The sequence below is a fragment of the Nicotiana tabacum genome, chromosome 7 (genome assembly GCF_000715075.1).
Source record: "Nicotiana tabacum cultivar K326 chromosome 7, ASM71507v2, whole genome shotgun sequence".
Classification (NCBI taxonomy): Eukaryota; Viridiplantae; Streptophyta; class Magnoliopsida; order Solanales; family Solanaceae; genus Nicotiana; species Nicotiana tabacum.
This window is the reverse complement of record NC_134086.1, coordinates 179522552-179543239: the sequence shown is the minus strand read 5'-3', so window position 1 is coordinate 179543239 and position 20688 is coordinate 179522552. Positions and strand designations below refer to the sequence as shown.

Below are 20688 nucleotides of genomic sequence, written 5' to 3'. Positions count from 1 at the left end.
TGGGTTAAATACAACAAAACACGCTAGCATTAGAACCCCAATTTATACTCGTTCTGTTTCAGATGTCATTATCACTTTTGAGAGAGTAACACAAATTTTAAAACATTGGAAAATATATTTTTATTATGATTTTTTTTGCCTTTTAATATTTCATCTTATATTGCAATATTACTATTTGATGGTGTTGGAGTTACCTGATACTAGTTAATAGATTTGGGCCTGATGTTAGTTAGTTCATTAAGACTAGACCCAGTTGTATTTATTAATAGACCCGGCCCAATGTAAATAGTTTTTAGATATTCTTTTTGTAAGAACTCTTCAGAAAATGTAAAAAAAATGCTCTCGAAGCTTCTTATCTGAACATGAACCCTATTTTCATTCTTTTCCATTTTTGTTCAATCTACAAACACTAATATGGTATCAGAGCGGGATTGTGATTACTCTAATCACACATTTTCGATCGATCCTACCCCTGTGAGTTGATTCAAAGTTTTTCTCCTCCTTCTGTCATCTCTGATTTGTGTTCAGCGATCGTTTTTTTTGGAGATCGATTTTTGTTGGTTTTCTTTCATTTCTGTGAAGTTTCGGGTACTCGTTATGGACATTTCTCAGCTCGGAGCAATGGTTTGATTCCTCCTTTTTTTCCAGGATCTGTTATTTTTGATTCACTGAAGAAAGTCTGTAACCCAAATTTCATTTTTTTTAAATTGCATGCTCAATTTGCTTAATTGACTTGTTTGCCTATACAATTTTAGTGTTAATATGGTGAATTCTGAGGTTCCTCTTGCTACTAGTACTAATACAACCATCATATATACACCAGACCCTTCTAGCTCCCTTTTCATCCACTCTTCTAATATTCCTGGAACTTATTTAGTTAGTACTCCATTTAACGGATCTGGTTATGGTGGATGGAAAAGGAGTATGATAGTTTCTTTGTCGGCTAAGAACAAAATAGGTTTTGTGGATGGATCCTGTCCTAAGCCAATGGCTAACGAAAATCCTGTGATGATTCGTCAATGGGACATATGCAACAATATGGTTATTTCTTGGTTAACTAGCTCCCTTTCACCAACTATTACTGAAAGTGTACAATACTCGGAGACAGCTGAAAGTATTTGGAAGCAGTTAGAACGTAGGTATGGGACTGTAAATGGAACTAAATTTTTTGAGATACAAAGGGAATTAGCTTCTACTCAGCAAGGTTCTCTTGATGTTGCTTCATATTTTAACAAATTAAAGAAACTTTGGGATGAACTTGGAACAATGCGCAAAAATCATGAAAATTCTTGCACTTGTGCTGCAAGGCCTGGTATTTAGAGGGATGAAGAAGAGGACAAGTTACACCAGTTTCTTATGGGATTAAATGAGGTGTATGTGGGTGTAAGGAGTAACCTACTGATGATGCAACCTCCTCCCTCATTGGACAGTGCTTACAATATTCTTCTTCACGATAAGGGTCAAAGACAAGTTCAATACAATCCACAACTAGTACCAGAATCAGCATCTTTCAATACTAATGTGAATGTCAAACAACAGTTTCCAATCAAACAATACAATCAAAAGATATATTTTGATCAATCAAAAGGAAGTATGTTTTGCAAGTATTGCAAAAAACATGGACATCTAATTGAGAAATGCTACAAACTCCATGGGTTCCCACAAAATTTCAAGTTCACCAGAGGAAAGAAGCTGGCTGCAACAGTATCTGCTGGATCTGCTCAATTTCAGCCATACATAGCAAGCCATATCTCAGCTCAACCTACTCACAATGCTCCTCTGGTTGGACCTGCTCATATATCTGATGATAAGATCTCCTCCATACCTGGTTTGAGTCAGCAACAATTTTCTCAACTTATCTCCCTACTGCCGCAAACTCAAATTGGTCATGCTCTAGAGCCTCAACCAAATCTGATGGGATCTGCTAACTTTGCTGGTAGTTTTCTTTCCTTGCCTGTTTATACTGATGATGATTTTCATGTTTACTTGTTGTCTAGTGTAAGTAGAGATGTGTGTATTATAGATAGTGGAGCTACTGATCATATGACTTCTAATAAATAGATTCTTTCTAATTTGACTCCACTTCCTACTCCTTACTTGGTAACTTTGCCTAATGGTTGTAAGGCAAATGTTACTTGTATTGGTTCTTGTACTTTACTTTTCTCTCTCACTCTTCATCATGTGTTGTACATCCCTTCTTTTCAATATAATCTGATTTCTGTGCACAAGCTTATTCAACAATTTCAGTGTCTGTCTTGTTTACCTCTATCTCATGTATTTTGATACAGGGCCTTTCCATGATGAAGCTTCTGTAACTTGGTAAAGTGGACCAAGGACTCTACAAGCTTCTTCATGAACATCAACCCAATGCAACATCTAACTTTCCTGCTTCTGTTTTTAGAAATAATGTGCAAGATCTTTCTCTTTCTGAACAGTCTAGTAAGATTGCACATAATAAGGCTGTTTTACATACTATTCCTATTGTTCCTTGTAATGATAAGCAGAGCATAAATAAAAATGATGTTCTTTGGCATCACAAATTAGGACATATTCCATTTTCTAGAATGAAAACCATCCCTTCTATTTCTGCTGAATTATCTGCCAAACAATCCTTTATATGTCCTGTTTGTCCTCTTGCTAGGCAGGCAAGATTACCTTTTCCAGCTAGTTCTACTATTTCTACTTCCTTGTTTGAGTTGATTCATGTTGATACATGAGGTCCTTATCATACTCAGACTTATTCTGGAGCAAAATACTTTCTTACCATTATGGATGACCATAGTAGAGCTACTTGGACTCACTTGTTACATACTAAAAGTAATGCTTTTACCATGTTGAAATCTTTCATTTCCATGGCGAGAACTTAATTTAACCTCCCTATTAAAACAGTTAGAAGTGATAATGCCTTAGAAATTAGACTTTCCAATTCTGCCTTACAATACTTCTCAGACCATGGAATTATTCATCAAACCACATGTTCTCACACACCTCAACAGAATGGAATTGTTGAGAGAAAACATAAGTACTTGCTTGAAACAGCTAGAGCTTTGATGTACCAGTCTAAATTACCAACAAAATTTTGGGGAGACTGCATTTTAACAGCCACCTATTTGATAAACAGATTTCCCTCCACCATTTTACATAACAAATCTCCATTTGAAGTGCTTTATGGCAAGTTTCCCTCTTATTCATATCTTAAATCTTTTGGGTGTCTTTGTTATGCAACTGTACCTAAATCTGAGAGAAATAAGTTTGATCCAAGAGCTGTACCTTATGTTTTTATTGGTTATCCATTTGGTAAGAAAGGCTATAAGTTGTACAATTTATCCACCAAGTGTATTCTTATTTATAGGGATGTCATATTTTATGAATCTATTTTTCCTTTTGCTGTTATCCTCTTTCTCATCTTTCAGCTACCTTCCATCTTCCCATTCTACACCTATTTTACCTGTTGTTTCTGATCTTTCCCATTTTCCTCCTCTTGACACAAATTCTTTCCATTCTCCTTCTATTGCTACATCTTCTCCTACTAATCCACCTTCTATTGATGTTATTCTCTCCTCTATACCTTCTGTTTCTTCTTCTAATATAGTCCTTCCTTCTGATCTTCCCTCTACTTCTACTCCTTCAACATCTTCCTCTCTCCCTGCTACTAGAAAAAGCACCAGAAATCACACAATACCTTCACATCTTAGTAATTTTATTGTGCAACTTCCTCCTTCCATTTTCAGCTCCACTACTTTGTCTCTTTCTGTTGCACACACAACTCAAGTTGAGCGTCATTCATATTCTCAGGCAGCTACCGGTTTAGTCTGGCAGGAAGTTGAGAAAAGAATTTAAGGCCTTAGAAGCTAATAACACTTGGTCTATAGTTGAGTTACCTAAGAGTAAGAAGCCTATTGGATGTAAATGGGTGTATAAAATTAAGTACAAGTCAGATGAGAGTGTAGAAAGATATAAGGCAAGATTGGTAGTAAGGGGTGATACACAAATTGAAGGTATTGATTTTAATGAAACATTTTCTCCGATTGTAAGAATGTGTACTATTAGGTGTCGAGTTGCTTTTGCAATTAAAAAGGGTGGTCCTTGTATCAATTGGATGTGAATAATGCATTTCTTCATGGGGACTTAGATGAAGAGATATATATGAAGCTTCCCCAAGGTCTCACAGTTGCTTCATCTTCTCAATTTACTTCTCCTTTGGTTTGTAAGTTGCAAAAGTCCTTTTATGGCTTAAAACAAGTCTCTAGGCAATGGTATGCTGAGTTGTCACAAGCACTTTGCACTAGAGGTTACACACATTCTTTGAATGATTACTCTCTTGTCATTAAAAGGTCCGAATCATCTACTGTATTTCTTGTTGTCTATGTGGACGACATTATCCTTACTGGGGATGATCCTAAAGAGATCAATGCTCTCAAAATGTTTTTAGATGATCTGTTTAAAGTTAAAGATTTAGGATTACTTAACTATTTTCTGGGAATTGAGTTGTTATATGTTGATTCTGGGGTACTTCTTCATCAAAGGAAGTTTGTTTCGGAGTTAGTTGTTGAATATGGGTGTTCTGATGCTTCTGCTGTTTCTTCCCCCTTTGAGTTATGTGTTAAACTCAAGTCTGATGTTGGGGTCTTGCTGCCCAACCCTGATTCTTATAGAAGTTTAGTTGGAAAATTGAATTTTCTCACTCATACCAGGCCAGATTTATGTTTTGTTGTGCAACACTTGAGTCAGTTTCTTAAGACACCTCGACTGCCCCATATGACAGTTGCGTTACATGTTCTAAGGTATTTGAAATGCACACCTGATGTTTGTCACACCTCCTTTTTGCGCGCTCGACCCCGAAGGGTTATATGCGCGAGAGAGTTTTTCCAATTTAAGTGACAATATTCGAAATGAGATTATTTATTTAATTCAGAGTCGCCACTTGGGAAAGGTTTGGTTTTTGATGTCCCAATGTCACACCTCCTTTTTACGTGCCCGCGAGGGGCGCAAGGGAGTTTTTTCCAATTAAAGGACAATCGAAACGGGATTTATTTATTTCTTTCAGAGTCGCCACTTGGGAGATTTAGGGTGTCCCAAGTCACCAATTTTAATCCCGAATCGAGGAAAAGAATGACTCCATATTACAGTCTGCGTACCAGAAATCTGGATAAGGAATTCTGTTAACTCGAGAGAAGGTGTTAGGCATTCCCGAGTTCCGTGGTTCTAGCACGGTCGCTCAACTGTTATATTCGGCTTGATTATCTGATTTTATACAAATGTGAACTTATGTGCCAATTTTATCTTTTAACCGCTTTTATCATTTAATGTTATTTTTATCAAGAATTGCAACATCGTGGAAACACACCTCGAACCACGTTACAATCAATGTACCCGTGGTTAGAGCTACGTTTCAATTCTGTTGAGATTGGGATTTGGGTCACATAAATGTGCACCCGAGTTTAGGAAGATAACATTATTAAATATGCGCCTAAAGCAACTAGTGTATTGTTATGTTGGGAAAAGGTCGTAAAATTCGCTAAACGGCATGTCCCGAATTCTAAGTATTTTAATATATACATTTAGAGGGCCCCGCAGCTTGTGCATTTTTGTTTGTCGAGGCTCGTCTCATTCATTATTTTTAAAAGTAATTTGCAACGTCATGGAAATGCATCTCAAACCACGTTACAATCAATGTACCCGTGATTAGAGACACATTTCGATTTCGTTGAGATTTGGATTTGGGTCACATAAATGTGCACCCGAGTTTAAGAAGGTAAGATTATTAAATACGCGCTTAAAGGGACTATCGTGTTATTATTCCGGGAGGGTCGTGAGATTTTCTAAACGACCCGCCTTGGAAACTGAATGCTTCGATATATACATTTAACGAGGGCCCCGCAACTTGTGCATTTTTATTTGTCGAGGCTCATCTCTCGTCCTTATTTTAAAAGGAGATCCTATAGCAACTACGTTTCTTGTCGCGTTTGTCTCTACTAATTGAAAACAGAGATAGTCCTAGTTAATTACATTCTTGCAGGTTATTCATAGCAGGATTCAAAATGCTTTTACAGAATAAAAAAGCGTGGCTACGCACACGGACAGTCGTTCGAATATTATGGGCCCAAATCCAGCTCATGCGGGATGGGCCAGACCTGGACCACTGTTTATCCGATGCGGGCCTACTTGGTCTGTTTCGACCTGGGCTCGACCTTCATGAGGTTGGGGAACGCGGACTCGTGCTATTTGTTATAAGGGTGTGGTTCGACAATTATAATGAGGCAGTTTATCAAAAGGGAAACGAAATTAACTAACATGGATAGTTTAATACTTTGAACATGCATTTAAGGACATGCTAATCACAAAACACAACTAATTCCCAAGATGTAGCCTATTATACTGTCGAAAATTTTTATCCAACAGCCTACATACACAATTGGATGTCAAGTCACCATACATTGACAGTTACTATGTGTGAAAGCTAACTCCAGTATCCAAGCAAAAATGTAAATTATTATACATCACATAACATTCAGTGTACATGCTATACATAAAATAAACGATCTTTAACTCTTCTCTTTGCATTCATACTCAACTTCAAGTTACATTGACAGTATTAGTCATGTACCTGGATGTTTGAACAATAAGAAGAGGAAGAGAAAGAGTATCAGCAACAGGCAACCAACAGCAACAACAACTAGCCACAAAACACAGCAACGACAACCAGCAACAACTATGCAGCCCACAGGTGATCGAGCATCAAACAGACAAATCCCAGAAACAGAGTAGAACAGCAGGAAGCCCATAAACAGAATGTAACAGCCCCAGCCCTTTTAACAATCACACACAGCTCGACAGATAACCAACAGCAATTGGCCAAGACAGCTTGACCAACTTGAACTCTTAGGTAATTTTCAGACAGTGTTTTGACTACAATATTCTGAGGTTTCTTTTGTTTCTTTCTTTCAGCCTTTTTCAACTTAAAACCTCTCTCAAGACTAAAAAATGTCCCCCTTTAAGTTCTGAAAACAGCTTATTTATAAGCCAACAACCCAGTGCAGTCAAGCTGCCTGGATTCTGCCAATTGCAGACTGCCCATACCCCTTAAACCACCTGCCTGGGCATCTTCTTGATGCAAGTTATCTGGTTCCCCATGCTTGGCCTTATTGCTTTAATCAAGAGTCATGGGTTTTAAGTATTCATTTTATTCCCATGCTGCTATGTTTTGTCCCCACTAATACTAGTTTAATAGTATTTCTGATTAAACAACTGATAGCCCCCCTTTAATCCTGAACATTTACACAGTCTTTCAACCAAAATTACCCCCACAGACCCTTGGTCATTACTGCCCTGCCCCACCCTTTCACTCTATTGAATCTGCTGGTTATAATCATTTGAGAACCAGTTCAAAACCCCCTCCCACAGCTAACAAACAACCATTCAACAAAAATCCACCAGTTAGGAGTTACGTCATGTGTTATTCTAATATTGTGAAACTAAACGACAACAGGTGTCGAGTTGACTCTGCGAGTTATAACGTATACTAATTAGTCGCTAATCAACTAAACTCAAAACAGAACCAACTGAGTGATTCATACATTTTTCGGACAACCATAGAAAACTTTACGACCCTTAATTTTTGACGACGTTACTCAAATCGACTATACAAACTATTATGCGTAATAATTGATCGTCAAACAACACAGACTAAACAAGGCACCAATTTATTTCAACACTCGGGGCATTTAACACGAAGTTTACGAAACTTAACTGGTCGACGACATCAGTCGAAGCGAACAAACATCTTATAACACTCATTTAACATTTAAGAAAAGAAATCGACCAAACAAAAAGGGTCTTTTTGAGGATGGGGAGAACTGACAGAAAATAATCAAAAGATTCAGAACGAATATACGAACATGTGCACAAACAAAAGGAAAGAAAAGAAGATTACACCGGGAACTTACCTCAACACGAGACAGGTTTGGTTTTTTTTTAGGGTTCATGAACTCGGATTTGGGATTCGACAAGTTCTGCTTGCATTCGACCGGAACCAAAGCTAATTAAGGCCTGAGGGACGTTAGGGGAGTGACTAGGGTGAATATGGGGTGGTTTGGTGTAGATCTAGGTTTGGTCTCGGATCTTCTAATGAAGATTCGAGACGTTCGGGGAAGATTCGAGGTAACCTGAGTGTGGATTTGGAGAGGGGGGGGATCATGGTGGTTCAGGGGTGTTAGACTCAAGGCCAACGACACAGTCGCCGCCGGCTTTCAAGCGAAGGGGTGGGATGGCGGCTAGGGTTTCCATGGGAACCTGCCTATGAGCTTTAGAAGACGGAGAGGGGTCTGGCTATGGGGGCTGGGGTGAAGGATTGAGGCTTTTATACGGGGGAGGGGATTGATCCTGGGCCGTTCGATCTGATGAGATCAATGGTCATGATCCCTTGGCTGATGCAGAACGGCATCGTCCCGCTTAAGGAGGAATCGGGTTGGTCCGGGATCCACGGATCAACACCGGGTTTCATTGGGTCGGGCCATAAGGGAAGCCAGGGACCGTCGGATTAATGTAGATGAACGGCTCAGATAGAATTCGCCTACAACGACGTCGTTTCGATTTAGCAAGGGTTGCATTGAACCGTTTGATTGCAATGAATCAACGGCTGAAGATTGAGGTGCTGAACGACGTCATTTGGGACGTTCCCTGGGCAGCCTGTGTTTGGACCGGACCTGTGTGCTGGTGTTGGGCCTCACTTTGGGGCCCAATCCGATCTTCCCACAACCCTTTCCTTGCAACCCAATTAACAAAATTAAACTAAAATTCCTAAAATAAAATCTTGTAAAATTAAAGATGAAATCATACACCTGTTGGTTAACACCTATAACAATTAACACACAATCTAACGTTAAATACAAATTACTCAATGAGAAGGCACATTTTTTTGGAGTAACTTTCGTGAAGCAAAAATCACGTGCTTACAGCTGCCCCTCTTTGCCCGAAGACACGAAGGGTTTTCGCGCAAAGATAAAGCGAGCGATTTTTGCTCGTCCGAGTACTCCGTGTAAAGCATTTTTTGAAAAAGATTTGACCGAACCTTTGCTTCAGAGGTTTCCTACATATCCTGGGCTGAACAGGAATCAGGTCAATGTAGTTCGGGAAATTTTGGTAGCTGGGACTACCATGTGACTGTAGTGCTCGCCGCTGTTGTGTGCTGCTTACATGCTATTGTAGGATGTTACCGCTTACCGATCTCCTTGTTACATTGTTCTAAAAGGAAAAACAAAAAGCTAGGCTAGACTGTGGATCATAAGATCTCCTCTATCTTCAACTTGATCTTGTCGCCTTGCTTTCTTGCCGGCATTGCGTTTTCCTCCGATGCTTTTAATTCGTGAACTTGAAGGATGGTACTGGCCTTTTGCCCTTCCGAGTACCAGTTTTCATCATTTTTCTTGGTCCGCTGGGGATATTAAGCTTTTCAATGGTTCCTTTGGTGGTGCGGCTTTCTTCATCATATTTGTCATGCTGGGCATGATTTAATGTTCACAAGCTACTTCTTTCAAAATGTATCCTTACGCGTCCTTTTGACTCTTGCGCCTGAGTTTGCAACCTTCTGCTTCCGGTGCTGGGGATTTTTATTGTTTCCTGCTGGATATTCCTGCTGTAACCTTCGGCCTTCCGGTGGGGTTATTGCTTTCCAAATCTGAAATATTAAACTAACATATGAAAAGTATTCCTCTCGTTATACAGGTGGGCGCCTATTTAAACTAAGACTGAAAGTTATTCCTCTCGTTATACAGGTGGGCGCCTATTTAAACTAAGACTGAAAATTATTCCTATCGTTATACAGGTAGACTGAAAATTATTCCTCTCGTTATACAGGTGGGCGCCTATTTAAACTAAGACTGAAAATTATTCCTATCGTTATACAGGTGGGCGCCTATTTAAAATGAGACATGAAAATATTCCTCTCGTTATACAGGTGGGCGCCTATTTAAACTAAGACTGAAAATTATTCCTCTCGTTATACAGGTGGGCGCCTAATTAAACTAAGACTGAAAATTATTCCTCTCGTTATACAGGTGGGCGCCTATTTAAACTAAGACTGAAAATTATTCCTCTCGTTATACAGGTGGGCGCCTATTTAAACTAAGACTGAAAATTATTCCTCTCGTTATACAGGTGGGCGCCTATTTAAACTAAGACTGAAAATTATTCCTCTCGTTATACAGGTGGGCGCCTATTTAAACTAAGACTGAAAATTATTCCTCTCGTTATACAGGTGGGCGCCTATTTAAACTAAGACTGAAAATTATTCCTCTCGTTATACAGGTGGGCGCCTATTTAAACTAAGACTGAAAATTATTCCTCTCGTTATACCGGTGGGCGCCTGATTAAACTAAGACTGAAAATTATTCCTCTCGTTATACAGGTGGGCGCCTAATTAAACTAAGACTGAAAATTATTCCTCTCGTTATACAGGTGGGCGCTTATTTAAACTAAGACTGAAAATTATTCCTCTCGTTATACAGGTGGGTGCCTAATTAAACTAAGACTGAAAATTATTCCTCTCGTTATACAGGTGGGCGCCTATTTAAACTAAGACTGAAAATTATTCCTCTCGTTATACAGGTAGGCGCCTAATTAAACTAAGACTGAAAATTATTCCTCTCGTTATACAGGTGGGCGCCTAATTAAACTAAGACTGAAAATTATTCCTCTCGTTATACAGGTGGGCGCCTAATTAAACTAAGACTGAAAATTATTCCTCTCGTTATACAGGTGGGCGCCTAATTAAACTAAGACTGAAAATTATTCCTCTCGTTATACAGGTGGGCGCCTAGTTAAACTAAGACTGAAAATTATTCCTCTCGTTATACAGGTGGGCGCCTAGTTAAACTAAGACTGAAAATTATTCCTCTCGTTATACAGGTGGGCGCCTAGTTAAACTAAGACTGAAAATTATTCCTCTCGTTATACAGGTGGGCGCCTAGTTAAACTAAGACTGAAAATTATTCCTCTCGTTATACAGGTGGGCGCCTAATTAAACTAAGACTGAAAATTATTCCTCTCGTTATACAGGTGGGCGCCTAATTAAACTAAGACTGAAAATTATTCCTCTCGTTATACAGGTGGGCGCCTATTTAAACTAAGACTGAAAATTATTCCTCTCGTTATACAGGTGGGCGCCTAATTAAACTAAGACTGAAAATTATTCCTCTCGTTATACAGGTGGGCGCCTAATTAAACTAAGACTGAAAATTATTCCTCTCGTTATACAGGTGGGCGCCTATTTAAACTAAGACTGAAAATTATTCCTCTCGTTATACAGGTGGGCGCCTAGTTAAACTAAGACTGAAAATTATTCCTCTCGTTATACAGGTGGGCGCCTAGTTAAACTAAGACTGAAAATTATTCCTCTCGTTATACAGGTGGGCGCCTAGTTAAACTAAGACTGAAAATTATTCCTCTCGTTATACAGGTGGGCGCCTAGTTAAACTAAGACTGAAAATTATTCCTCTCGTTATACAGGTGGGCGCCTAGTTAAACTAAGACTGAAAATTATTCCTCTCGTTATACAGGTGGGCGCCTAATTAAACTAAGACTGAAAATTATTCCTCTCGTTATACAGGTGGGCGCCTAATTAAACTAAGACTGAAAATTATTCCTCTCGTTATACAGGTGGGCGCCTAATTAAACTAAGACTGAAAATTATTCCTCTCGTTATACAGGTGGGCGCCTATTTAAACTAAGACTGAAAATTATTCCTCTCGTTATACAGGTGGGCGCCTAATTAAACTAAGACTGAAAATTATTCCTCTCGTTATATAGGTGGGCGCCTATTTAAACTAAGACTGAAAATTATTCCTCTCGTTATACAGGTGGGCGCCTAGTTAAACTAAGACTGAAAATTATTCCTCTCGTTATACAGGTAGGCGCCTATTTAAACTAAGACTGAAAATTATTCCTCTCGTTATACAGGTGGGCGCCTATTTAAACTAAGACTGAAAATTATTCCTCTCGTTATACAGGTGGGCGCCTATTTAAACTAAGACTGAAAATTATTCCTCTCGTTATACAAGTGGGCGCCTATTTAAACTAAGACTAAAAATTATTCCTCTAGTTATACAGGTGGGCGCCTAATTATTCCTCTCGTTATACAGGTGGGCGCCTATTTAAACTAAGACTGAAAATTATTCCTCTCGTTATACAGGTGGGCGCCTAATTAAACTAAGACTGAAAATTATTCCTCTCGTTATATAGGTGGGCGCCTATTTAAACTAAGACTGAAAATTATTCCTCTCGTTATACAGGTGGGCGCCTAGTTAAACTAAGACTGAAAATTATTGCTCTCGTTATACAGGTGGGCGCCTATTTAAACTAAGACTGAAAATTATTTCTCTCGTTATACAGGTGGGCGCCTATTTAAACTAAGACTGAAAATTATTCCTCTCGTTATACAGGCGGGCGCCTATTTAAACTAAGACTGAAAATTATTCCTCTCGTTATACAGGTGGGCGCCTATTTAAACTAAGACTAAAAATTATTCCTCTCGTTATACAGGTGGGCGCCTATTTAAACTAAGACTGAAAATTATTCCTCTCGTTATACAGGTGGGCGCCTAATTAAACTAAGACTGAAAATTATTCCTCTCGTTATACAGGTGGGCGCCTATTTAAACTAAGACTGAAAATTATTCCTCTCGTTATACAGGTGGGCGCCTAATTAAACTAAGACTGAAAATTATTCCTCTCGTTATACAGGTGGGCGCCTATTTAAACTAAGACTGAAAATTATTCCTCTCGTTATACAGGTGGGCGCCTAGTTAAACTAAGACTGAAAATTATTCCTCTCGTTATACAGGTGGACGCCTAATTAAACTAAGACTGAAAATTATAGCTCTCGTTATACAGGTGGGCGCCTATTTAAACTAAGACTGAAAATTATTCCTCTCGTTATACAGGTGGGCGCCTAATTAAACTAAGACTGAAAATTATTCCTCTCGTTATACAGGTGGGCGCCTATTTAAACTAAGACTGAAAATTATTGTTTTCTCGTTCCTCCGAGAATTTTTTTGACCATGGTAGGAAATTTTTTGCGCCTGTTTTGGTGACCTTTCTGGTATCGCGTTCCTCTGCCTTCATCGACCTTTATTTTCCTGCAGCAGACAGGAAGACTTAATTAGTTTTAATCATGGTGGGGCCACGGTGATCTTTCCGTTGGGGGATGATTTTTCCCTTTTCTTTTCCTTGCTTTGTGCACCTAACAACTGGTTGGTGGACGACGTCGCTTGCTGGGGTGGTTTTTCCATTTAACCCCCTTTCTGCTCCTCTTTTTAGGACATGCCGCGGGAATCTGCTTTTAATCCCGAAATTACCCCCTTCAGGAGTTTACTTCCCCCGGAATTGTGAGGCATAAAATTGCATTTCCTGGGGATATCTTGCACTGGATTGATTTCCCTTTCTTGTGGCGTCTGACCACTTTGGACTGGTAGTAAACTTTGAAAAATCTCTTACAACACGAATTCTTAGAAAGAAAAACGAAAGAAATAGAGAAAAGAAGAAAATCTTTCTGAACCAATACTTGGTGAAAAAAAAAAGGAAAAGAGAAAAATTTATCTGGACAACAGGACTGGTCCTTGTGATCATGACGTGCACCATAGATTCCCGACCCAGTCTATTTGTATCAATCAACTTGTCTGATGACCTTACTTGCTGGGGATAAATGGGTGTCCATTCCTTTGTGAACGCGGACCTTTTCGTTGATCCATCTTGTTGCCTCATAGTGCCCTTCGAGGGGTTTTCACTAATGAGACTCTCTCTTTTCTCTCAGCTCCCGTCGCCTTACGGTGCCTGTGAAGGTTTTCACCGATAAGACTCTCATTTCTTATATCTCTCATCTTTCGTCGTCTCGTGGTGCCTGCGAAGGTTTTCACCGCCAAGACTCTCTCATTTTATTTCTTCACCAGAGAGTTGGAGTGTCGTTGATATGATCCTCTCTTTGGAGGTTCCTTTGGACTATCAATTCATTTCCAATTTTATGATCTTTTCCTTCGCCGGGGATCAGTGTATTATTCTCGGCTTTATTTGCCTGACTTGGCAACTCTTGGATATTGATCGGGAGGTCTTATGGACGTCGATGTTGGTTTTGGTGTGGGGCTAAAGAAAGGCTTATCAAAAAAAGGAAATAACTTTGATGGGTGATCATCTACAACTTTTGGAATCAAACCTTTTGTTGGACCTTTTAAAATATAACCTCTGCCCAAGTTTTCTTGCTTGGAGGATTTTATTTCTACTCTATGTTGAACTATGTGTGTTCGCACACTGTGCCTATTATGCGTACTTGTGTATACTATGCACACTATGTACACTATGATGCACACTATGACCGAGCCGTGAGGCGCCTACGTATCCTCTTTGAGGAATCAGGTCAAACGTAGTTCCCAATGTTTGTGATTTTTATCTTCTTCTTCTTCTTCTTTTTTTTTTCCTTCTTCTTTTTTTCCATTTTCTCTTAAAAATTTCTCTTCTTTTTCTTTCTCTTTTCATATCTTTTCCGTTAGTGATTCCAAAAGAGGGGTATGAAAGAATAACTTAAGGATCAAAAGGGGGAAACAAGGGTAAAAAGTGTTTGGATAGAAGAAAGAATTGCCTCCGTCATTTCATTATCCAATAAGTACCAAGTACAAACAAACGAACCAATAATTGCCATAATCAAAGAAATTACGCATAATATCTCTTGACTGCATCCGAATTGATAGCCATGTCAACACATCTTCCCTCGATATCCGTCAAACACAAAGCTCCATTGGACAATACTCTGGTCACGATATAAGGCCCTTGCCAATTTGGGGCGAACTTGCCTTTTGCCTCGATCTGATGTGGGAAGATGTTCTTCAATACCTGCTGCCCTACTTCAAACTTCCTAGGGCGTACCTTCTTATTATAAGTTCTCGTCACTCTCTTCTAATACAGCTGACCATGGCACACTGCTGCCAATCTTTTCTCGTCTATCAAGCTCAACTGTTCTAGTCGAGCTTTGACCCATTCAGCATCATCAATTTCGGCTTCAGCGACAATCCGGAGGGATGGAATTTCGACCTCCGCTGGTATTACGGTCTCAGTTCCGTACACCAACAAATAAGGAGTTGCACCTATGGAAGTCCGGACGGTAGTGCGATAACCCAACAGAGCAAAGGGTAATCTCTCGTGCCATTGTTTGGACCCTTCCACCATCTTTCGCAGTATTTTCTTGATGTTCTTATTGGCTGCCTCGACCACTCCATTTGCCTTGGGACGATATGGGGTGGAATTGCGGTGTGTAATCTTGAATTGTTGGCATACCTCTCTCATTAGGCTGCTGTTAAGATTCGCACCGTTATCCGTGATGATTACTTTTGGGATCCCAAATCTGCAGATGATATGGGAGTGCACAAAATCTACCACCGCCTTTTTAGTTACCGACTTGAAGGTTTTAGCCTCAACCCATTTGGTGAAGTAGTCAATGATTACTATAATGAACCTATGACCGTTGGATGCTGCTGGCTCGATAGGTCCAATGACATCCATGCCCCATGCAACAAACGGCCAGGGTGCTGACATAGTATGTAACTCTGTTGGCGGAGAATGAATCAGATCTCCATGTATCTGGCACTGATGGCATTTCCTCACGAAAGTGATACAGTCGTGTTCCATGGTGAGCCAATAATACCCTGCCCTAAGGATCTTCCTTGCCAATACATATCCGCTCATATGTGGCCCGCAAACTCCAGCATGTACCTCTGCCATAACCGTCGTGGCTTGACCGGCATCTATACATCTTAACAATCCTAAATCCGGGGTTCTTTTGTACAAAACTCCTCCGCTGAGGAAGAAACCATTCGACAAACGCCGAAGGGCTCTTTTTTGGTCTCCAGTGGCCTGTTCCGGATATATCCCCGTTCTGAGGTATTCCTGGATATCATGAAACCGGGGTTCGCCATCTGCTTCCTCTTCTACGGCGTTGCAATAAGCGTGCTGATCACGGACCTGGATGTGCAGAGGGTCAACATACATTTTGTCAGGGTGGTGCAACATTGATGCTAAGGTGGCCAATGCATCCGCAACCTCGTTATGAACTCTCGGGATATGTTTGAACTTTACTGATCGAAATCGTTTGCTCAGATCGTGCAAGCATTGTCGATATGGTATGAGTTTTAGATCCCGCATTTCCCATTCACCCTGAATCTGATGTACCAAGAGGTCCGAGTCTCCCAAGACCAAGACGTCTTGGACATCCATGTCCGCAGCCAATTGCAGACCCAAAATGCAAGCTTCATACTCGGCCATATTGTTGGTGCAATAGAAGCGTAGTTGAGCCGTAACAGGGTAATGGCGTCCTGTTTCAGAAATGAGTACTGCTCCTATTCCAACCCCTTTCGCGTTTGCAGCTCCATCGAAGAAAAGCTTCCAACCCGGTTCCTCGGGTAACTCCAGCTCATTTGTATGCATTACCTCTTCGTCGGGAAAATACGTTCTTACAGGCTCGTATTTTTCATCAACTGGATTCTATGCCAAATGGTCGGCCAGCGCCTGGGCTTTCATGGCTGTCCTCGTCACATAGACGATATCAAACTCTGTGAGCAGAATTTGCCATTTTGCCAACCTCCCTGTGGGCATAGGTTTCTGAAAGATATACTTCAATGGGTCCAAACGGGATATGAGATAAGTAGTATACGAGGACAGGTAGTGTTTCAACTTTTGAGCTACCCAAGTTAGGGCGCAACATGTTTTCTCGAGTTGAGTGTACTTGACTTCATATACTGTGAATTTCTTGCTAAGATAGTAGATGGCCTGCTCCTTCCTTCCTGTGTCATCATGTTGCCCCAGTACACAACCAAATGAATTTTCCAGGACCGTCAGATAAAGAATTAAGGGCTTCCCTGGCTTAGGCGGGACCAATACGGGTGGATTAGACAGATACCCTTTGATTTGGTCGAAAGCCTCTTGACACTCTGCCGTCCAACTTACCGCAGCATCCTTTCTCAGCAGCCGAAATATGGGCTCACAAGTTGCTGTGAGTTGAGCGATGAACCTGCTGATATAATTGAGTCTACCCAGCAAACTCATTACCTCTGTTTTGTTCTTTGGCGGTGGCAAATCTCGGATGGATTTGATTTTGGATGGGTCTAACTCAATCCCCCGTCGACTGACGATGAATCCTAACAGCTTTCCTGACGGAACCCCGAATGCGCATTTGGCCGGGTTAAGCTTGATATCATACCTTCGGAGTCTTTGGAAGAATCTCCTTAGGTCTGCTACATGATCTTCCTGACGCCAAGACTTTATGATCACACCATCTACGTACACCTCAATTTCTTTGTGTATTATGTCGTGAAACACAGCAGTCATTGCTCGCATGTACATTGCCCCGACATTCTTCAGCCCGAACGGCATTACCCGATAGCAGTAAGTTCCCCATGGCGAGATAAATGCTGTCTGCATCTTCCTCGTCCATTAGGATCTGATGGTATCCCGCATAGCAATCCACAAAGGATCCGATCTCGCGCCCAGCGCAATTATCGATCAGGATATGAATGTTGGGCAACGGAAAATTGTCCTTGGGACTTGCTTTGTTGAGATTGCGGTAGTCGACGCACACCCTGATTTTCCCATCCTTCTTTGGAACTGGCACCACATTGGCCAACGACTCGGGATATCGAGTGACCAGAATGACCTTCGCCTGCAACTGTTTAATCACCTCTTCTTTGATCTTTACACTCATTTCTGTTTTAAATTTCCTTAATTTTTGCTTGACCGAAGGGTATGCCGAGTCAGTGGGCAATTTGTGAACCACTAAATTGGTGCTTAATCCCGACATATCGTCATATGACCATGCAAAAACATCTTTGAATTCCATGAGGGTTTTGATCAATTCTTCCCTGACACTCGGCTCAATATGGATGCTGATCTTGGTTTCTCGGACATTATCAACGTCCCCTAGATTCACAGCCTCAGTGTCATTTAGGTTAGGTTTGGGTTTTTCTTCAAATTGGCACAGTTCTCGGTTTATCTCTTCGAAGGCTTTATCTTCGTCATATTCAGATTCATCGTCGCAAATGACCTCTTATGTCATTAAGTCGGATTCAGATTGATTTATTAGACTAGGTCGAAGATCCGTTGTGCATGCCATGTCGTTAGAACCAGTAAAAAGAGAACTGTTTAGAAAGAAAAAGAACAAAACAAAATTAAAATGGGACAAAAGAAGAGAACTTTATTAAACTTGCGGGATAAAAGGGTTCACACTTTTACAAAACAAAAGTAAAATTTGGATTACACCCTGGAATAATCCGAACAAAACGAAACAAACAAAACATAAATTAAAGCCTACTACCAAGACTCCCCTCGGACAGGAAGAGGAGTAACTGCCCAATTGTTAGTTTTGGCCTCAGGCCCCACAAACTGTATCTCTGCTCTGCTGGAACCTTCTCCAGCTTCTACCATACTGACATCAGCGAATAGCCTCTCGAAACTCTGATTCAGGTCCCCATCCATACCAGTCAATGGTCCTAGAATCTTTGGGACTGGTGGCCCTTTGGCGCTTGCTCTGACAAAAGATCTTGAGAGACGTGGCACAGGTTTGGGAAGATACCAGACTTTCTTCTTCATTTTCCGCGCTTGCTTTACATCTGCTACGGTTGGTTTGAACCCCAATCCGAAACTTTCCAAATTTTTAGGCAAGGAAACAGGTTGGACAATCCCCTGAAGCTCGACTCCCAGGCCCTTTCCCGGCACAAATCCATTACCCAGCATTTCCAAAACCATCATGACTGTCGGGGCAGCTACCCTAGGGTGCGGGATGCTTTCTCCCTCAGCAACTTTGTTTGCCGACCCTGTATCAAAAATCTGGTAGACCCAAGGACCTTTGTCATCATCGGTCTCTATGAAAGGTACAATGGCGCCACCGATGGTGCACGTCGTGTCCTCGCCGTGTAGTACGACCTCTTGTCTTTCCCACTCGAACTTCACCCTCTGATGTAGGGTGGAGGGCACTGCCTTGGCTGCATGAATCCATGGTCGTCCTAACAAAAGGTTATAAGATACTGTGGCATCTAACACCTGTAACTCCATGGTGAACAGGACTGGACCGATGGTCAATTCAAGTACAACATCCCCTATAGTGGCTGTTCCATTTCCGTCAAATCCTCGAACACAGATGCTATTCTTGCGGATTTTTCCGTGGTCGATCTTTAACTGGTTCAAAGTGGATAATGGGCACATATTGGCACTTGAACCGTTATCCACCAATACCCGAGTAACTACCGAGTTTTCACATTTGACAGTTAGGTAGAGAGCTTTATTATGCTCTGTACCTTCCATCGGCAGGTCATCATCTGAGAATGTTACCCTGTTCACTTCGAAAATCTTGTTGGCGATGGTTTCCAGGTGGTTTACAGAAATCTCGTTGGGCACATGAGCTTCGTTCAATATCTTCATCAAGGCCCGACGATGCTCCTCAGAATGGATCAGTAATGACAGCAGCGAGATCTGGGCCGGTGTTTTCCTCAGCTGTTCGACCACGGAGTAGTCCTGCACTTTCATCTTTCTCAGGAACTCCTCAGCCTCTTCTTCGAATACAGGTTTCTTGGTTGCAGCTGGGTTGGTTCTCCTTAACTCCACCGGAGCAAAACACCGACCTGATCGAGTCAGCCCTTGCGCTTCGCAACTAACTTCCTCCACCTGTTTTCCTTTGTACATCACTACTGCCTTCTCGTATTTCCAAGGCACAGCCTTGCTATCAATCATTGGCAGCTGGACTACGGGCTTTATGGTGACCAATTCTCTGTATACCCCCTTCAGCACAATTGCGGGTGTGGGCGGAGTCCCCAACTTGTTTGTCTCAGGTTGGCTTGATTTGGCGGACGGGCTCTTTCCCAATATTACTACTGGCTTGACACCTTCTCCTTGCGACTGTACCCCCACTTCTCCACTGGTCTATCCTTCTCTCGGAGCGGCCTGGATCATCATCACTGTTTGCGAGGGCTTTCTCAACTCTCCTCTCTCATACACCAACTCGATCATGTGTGTCTCGTGGTGCGCTGGCAGTGGGTTCTGATTGATGTTAGGTGCCTCCGGTGTCTGGACCTCGATTTTGTTAGTATCAATGAGGTCTTGTATTGCCTGCTTCAGTCTCCAACATTTTTCAGTTTCATGTCCCAGCATCCCTGAGCAATATTCACAATTTATCGTCCTGTTCACATTTTGAGGCGAGGGGTTTTGCTCTCTGGGTTCGACAGGACTTACCAAACCCAACCATCTCAATTTGTGGAATACGGCGGTATAGGACTCTCCCAGCTCAGTAAATGCTCAATGTTTCTGTAGCCTATCATTTTTAGCTGCTAGACTCCCTCGAAAACCTGTCCCTGGAGGGTTCCTGTATGCTCTGGGTGGAGGGTAGGTATTTTGTGGTGGTGGGTAGGTATTATGTGGAGCTGGGTATGTATTGTGGGGAGCCGGCGCACGCCATTGTGGGCGAACCGGAGGTTGGGTGTATGTCTGGGCTTGATGGACGGTGAAATGCGGTTCTTGGGGTGGATAGTAGTGATGTGGTGGGTTGTATGGGTAGTTTGTCCTGTGAGGTCTGGGTTGGTTGTAGTGTGGCCTGCCAGATCCGGACCAACTGCATGCCTCGATCGTGGCAACTTCTTCTTTCTTTCTTCTCAGCGCACCTCCCGTG

The 20688-nt window shown here is 41.4% G+C and overlaps 1 protein-coding gene across 1 annotated transcript; it reads left to right on the top strand.

Moving 5' to 3' along the window:
- The first annotated feature begins 762 nt into the window (after positions 1-762).
- Positions 763-1320, top strand: LOC107831264 (uncharacterized). The gene has a single exon (XM_016659017.1). It carries the CDS (start codon positions 763-765, stop codon positions 1318-1320), a length of 558 nt encoding a protein of 185 aa, XP_016514503.1.
- Positions 1321-20688: the final 19368 nt, after the last annotated feature.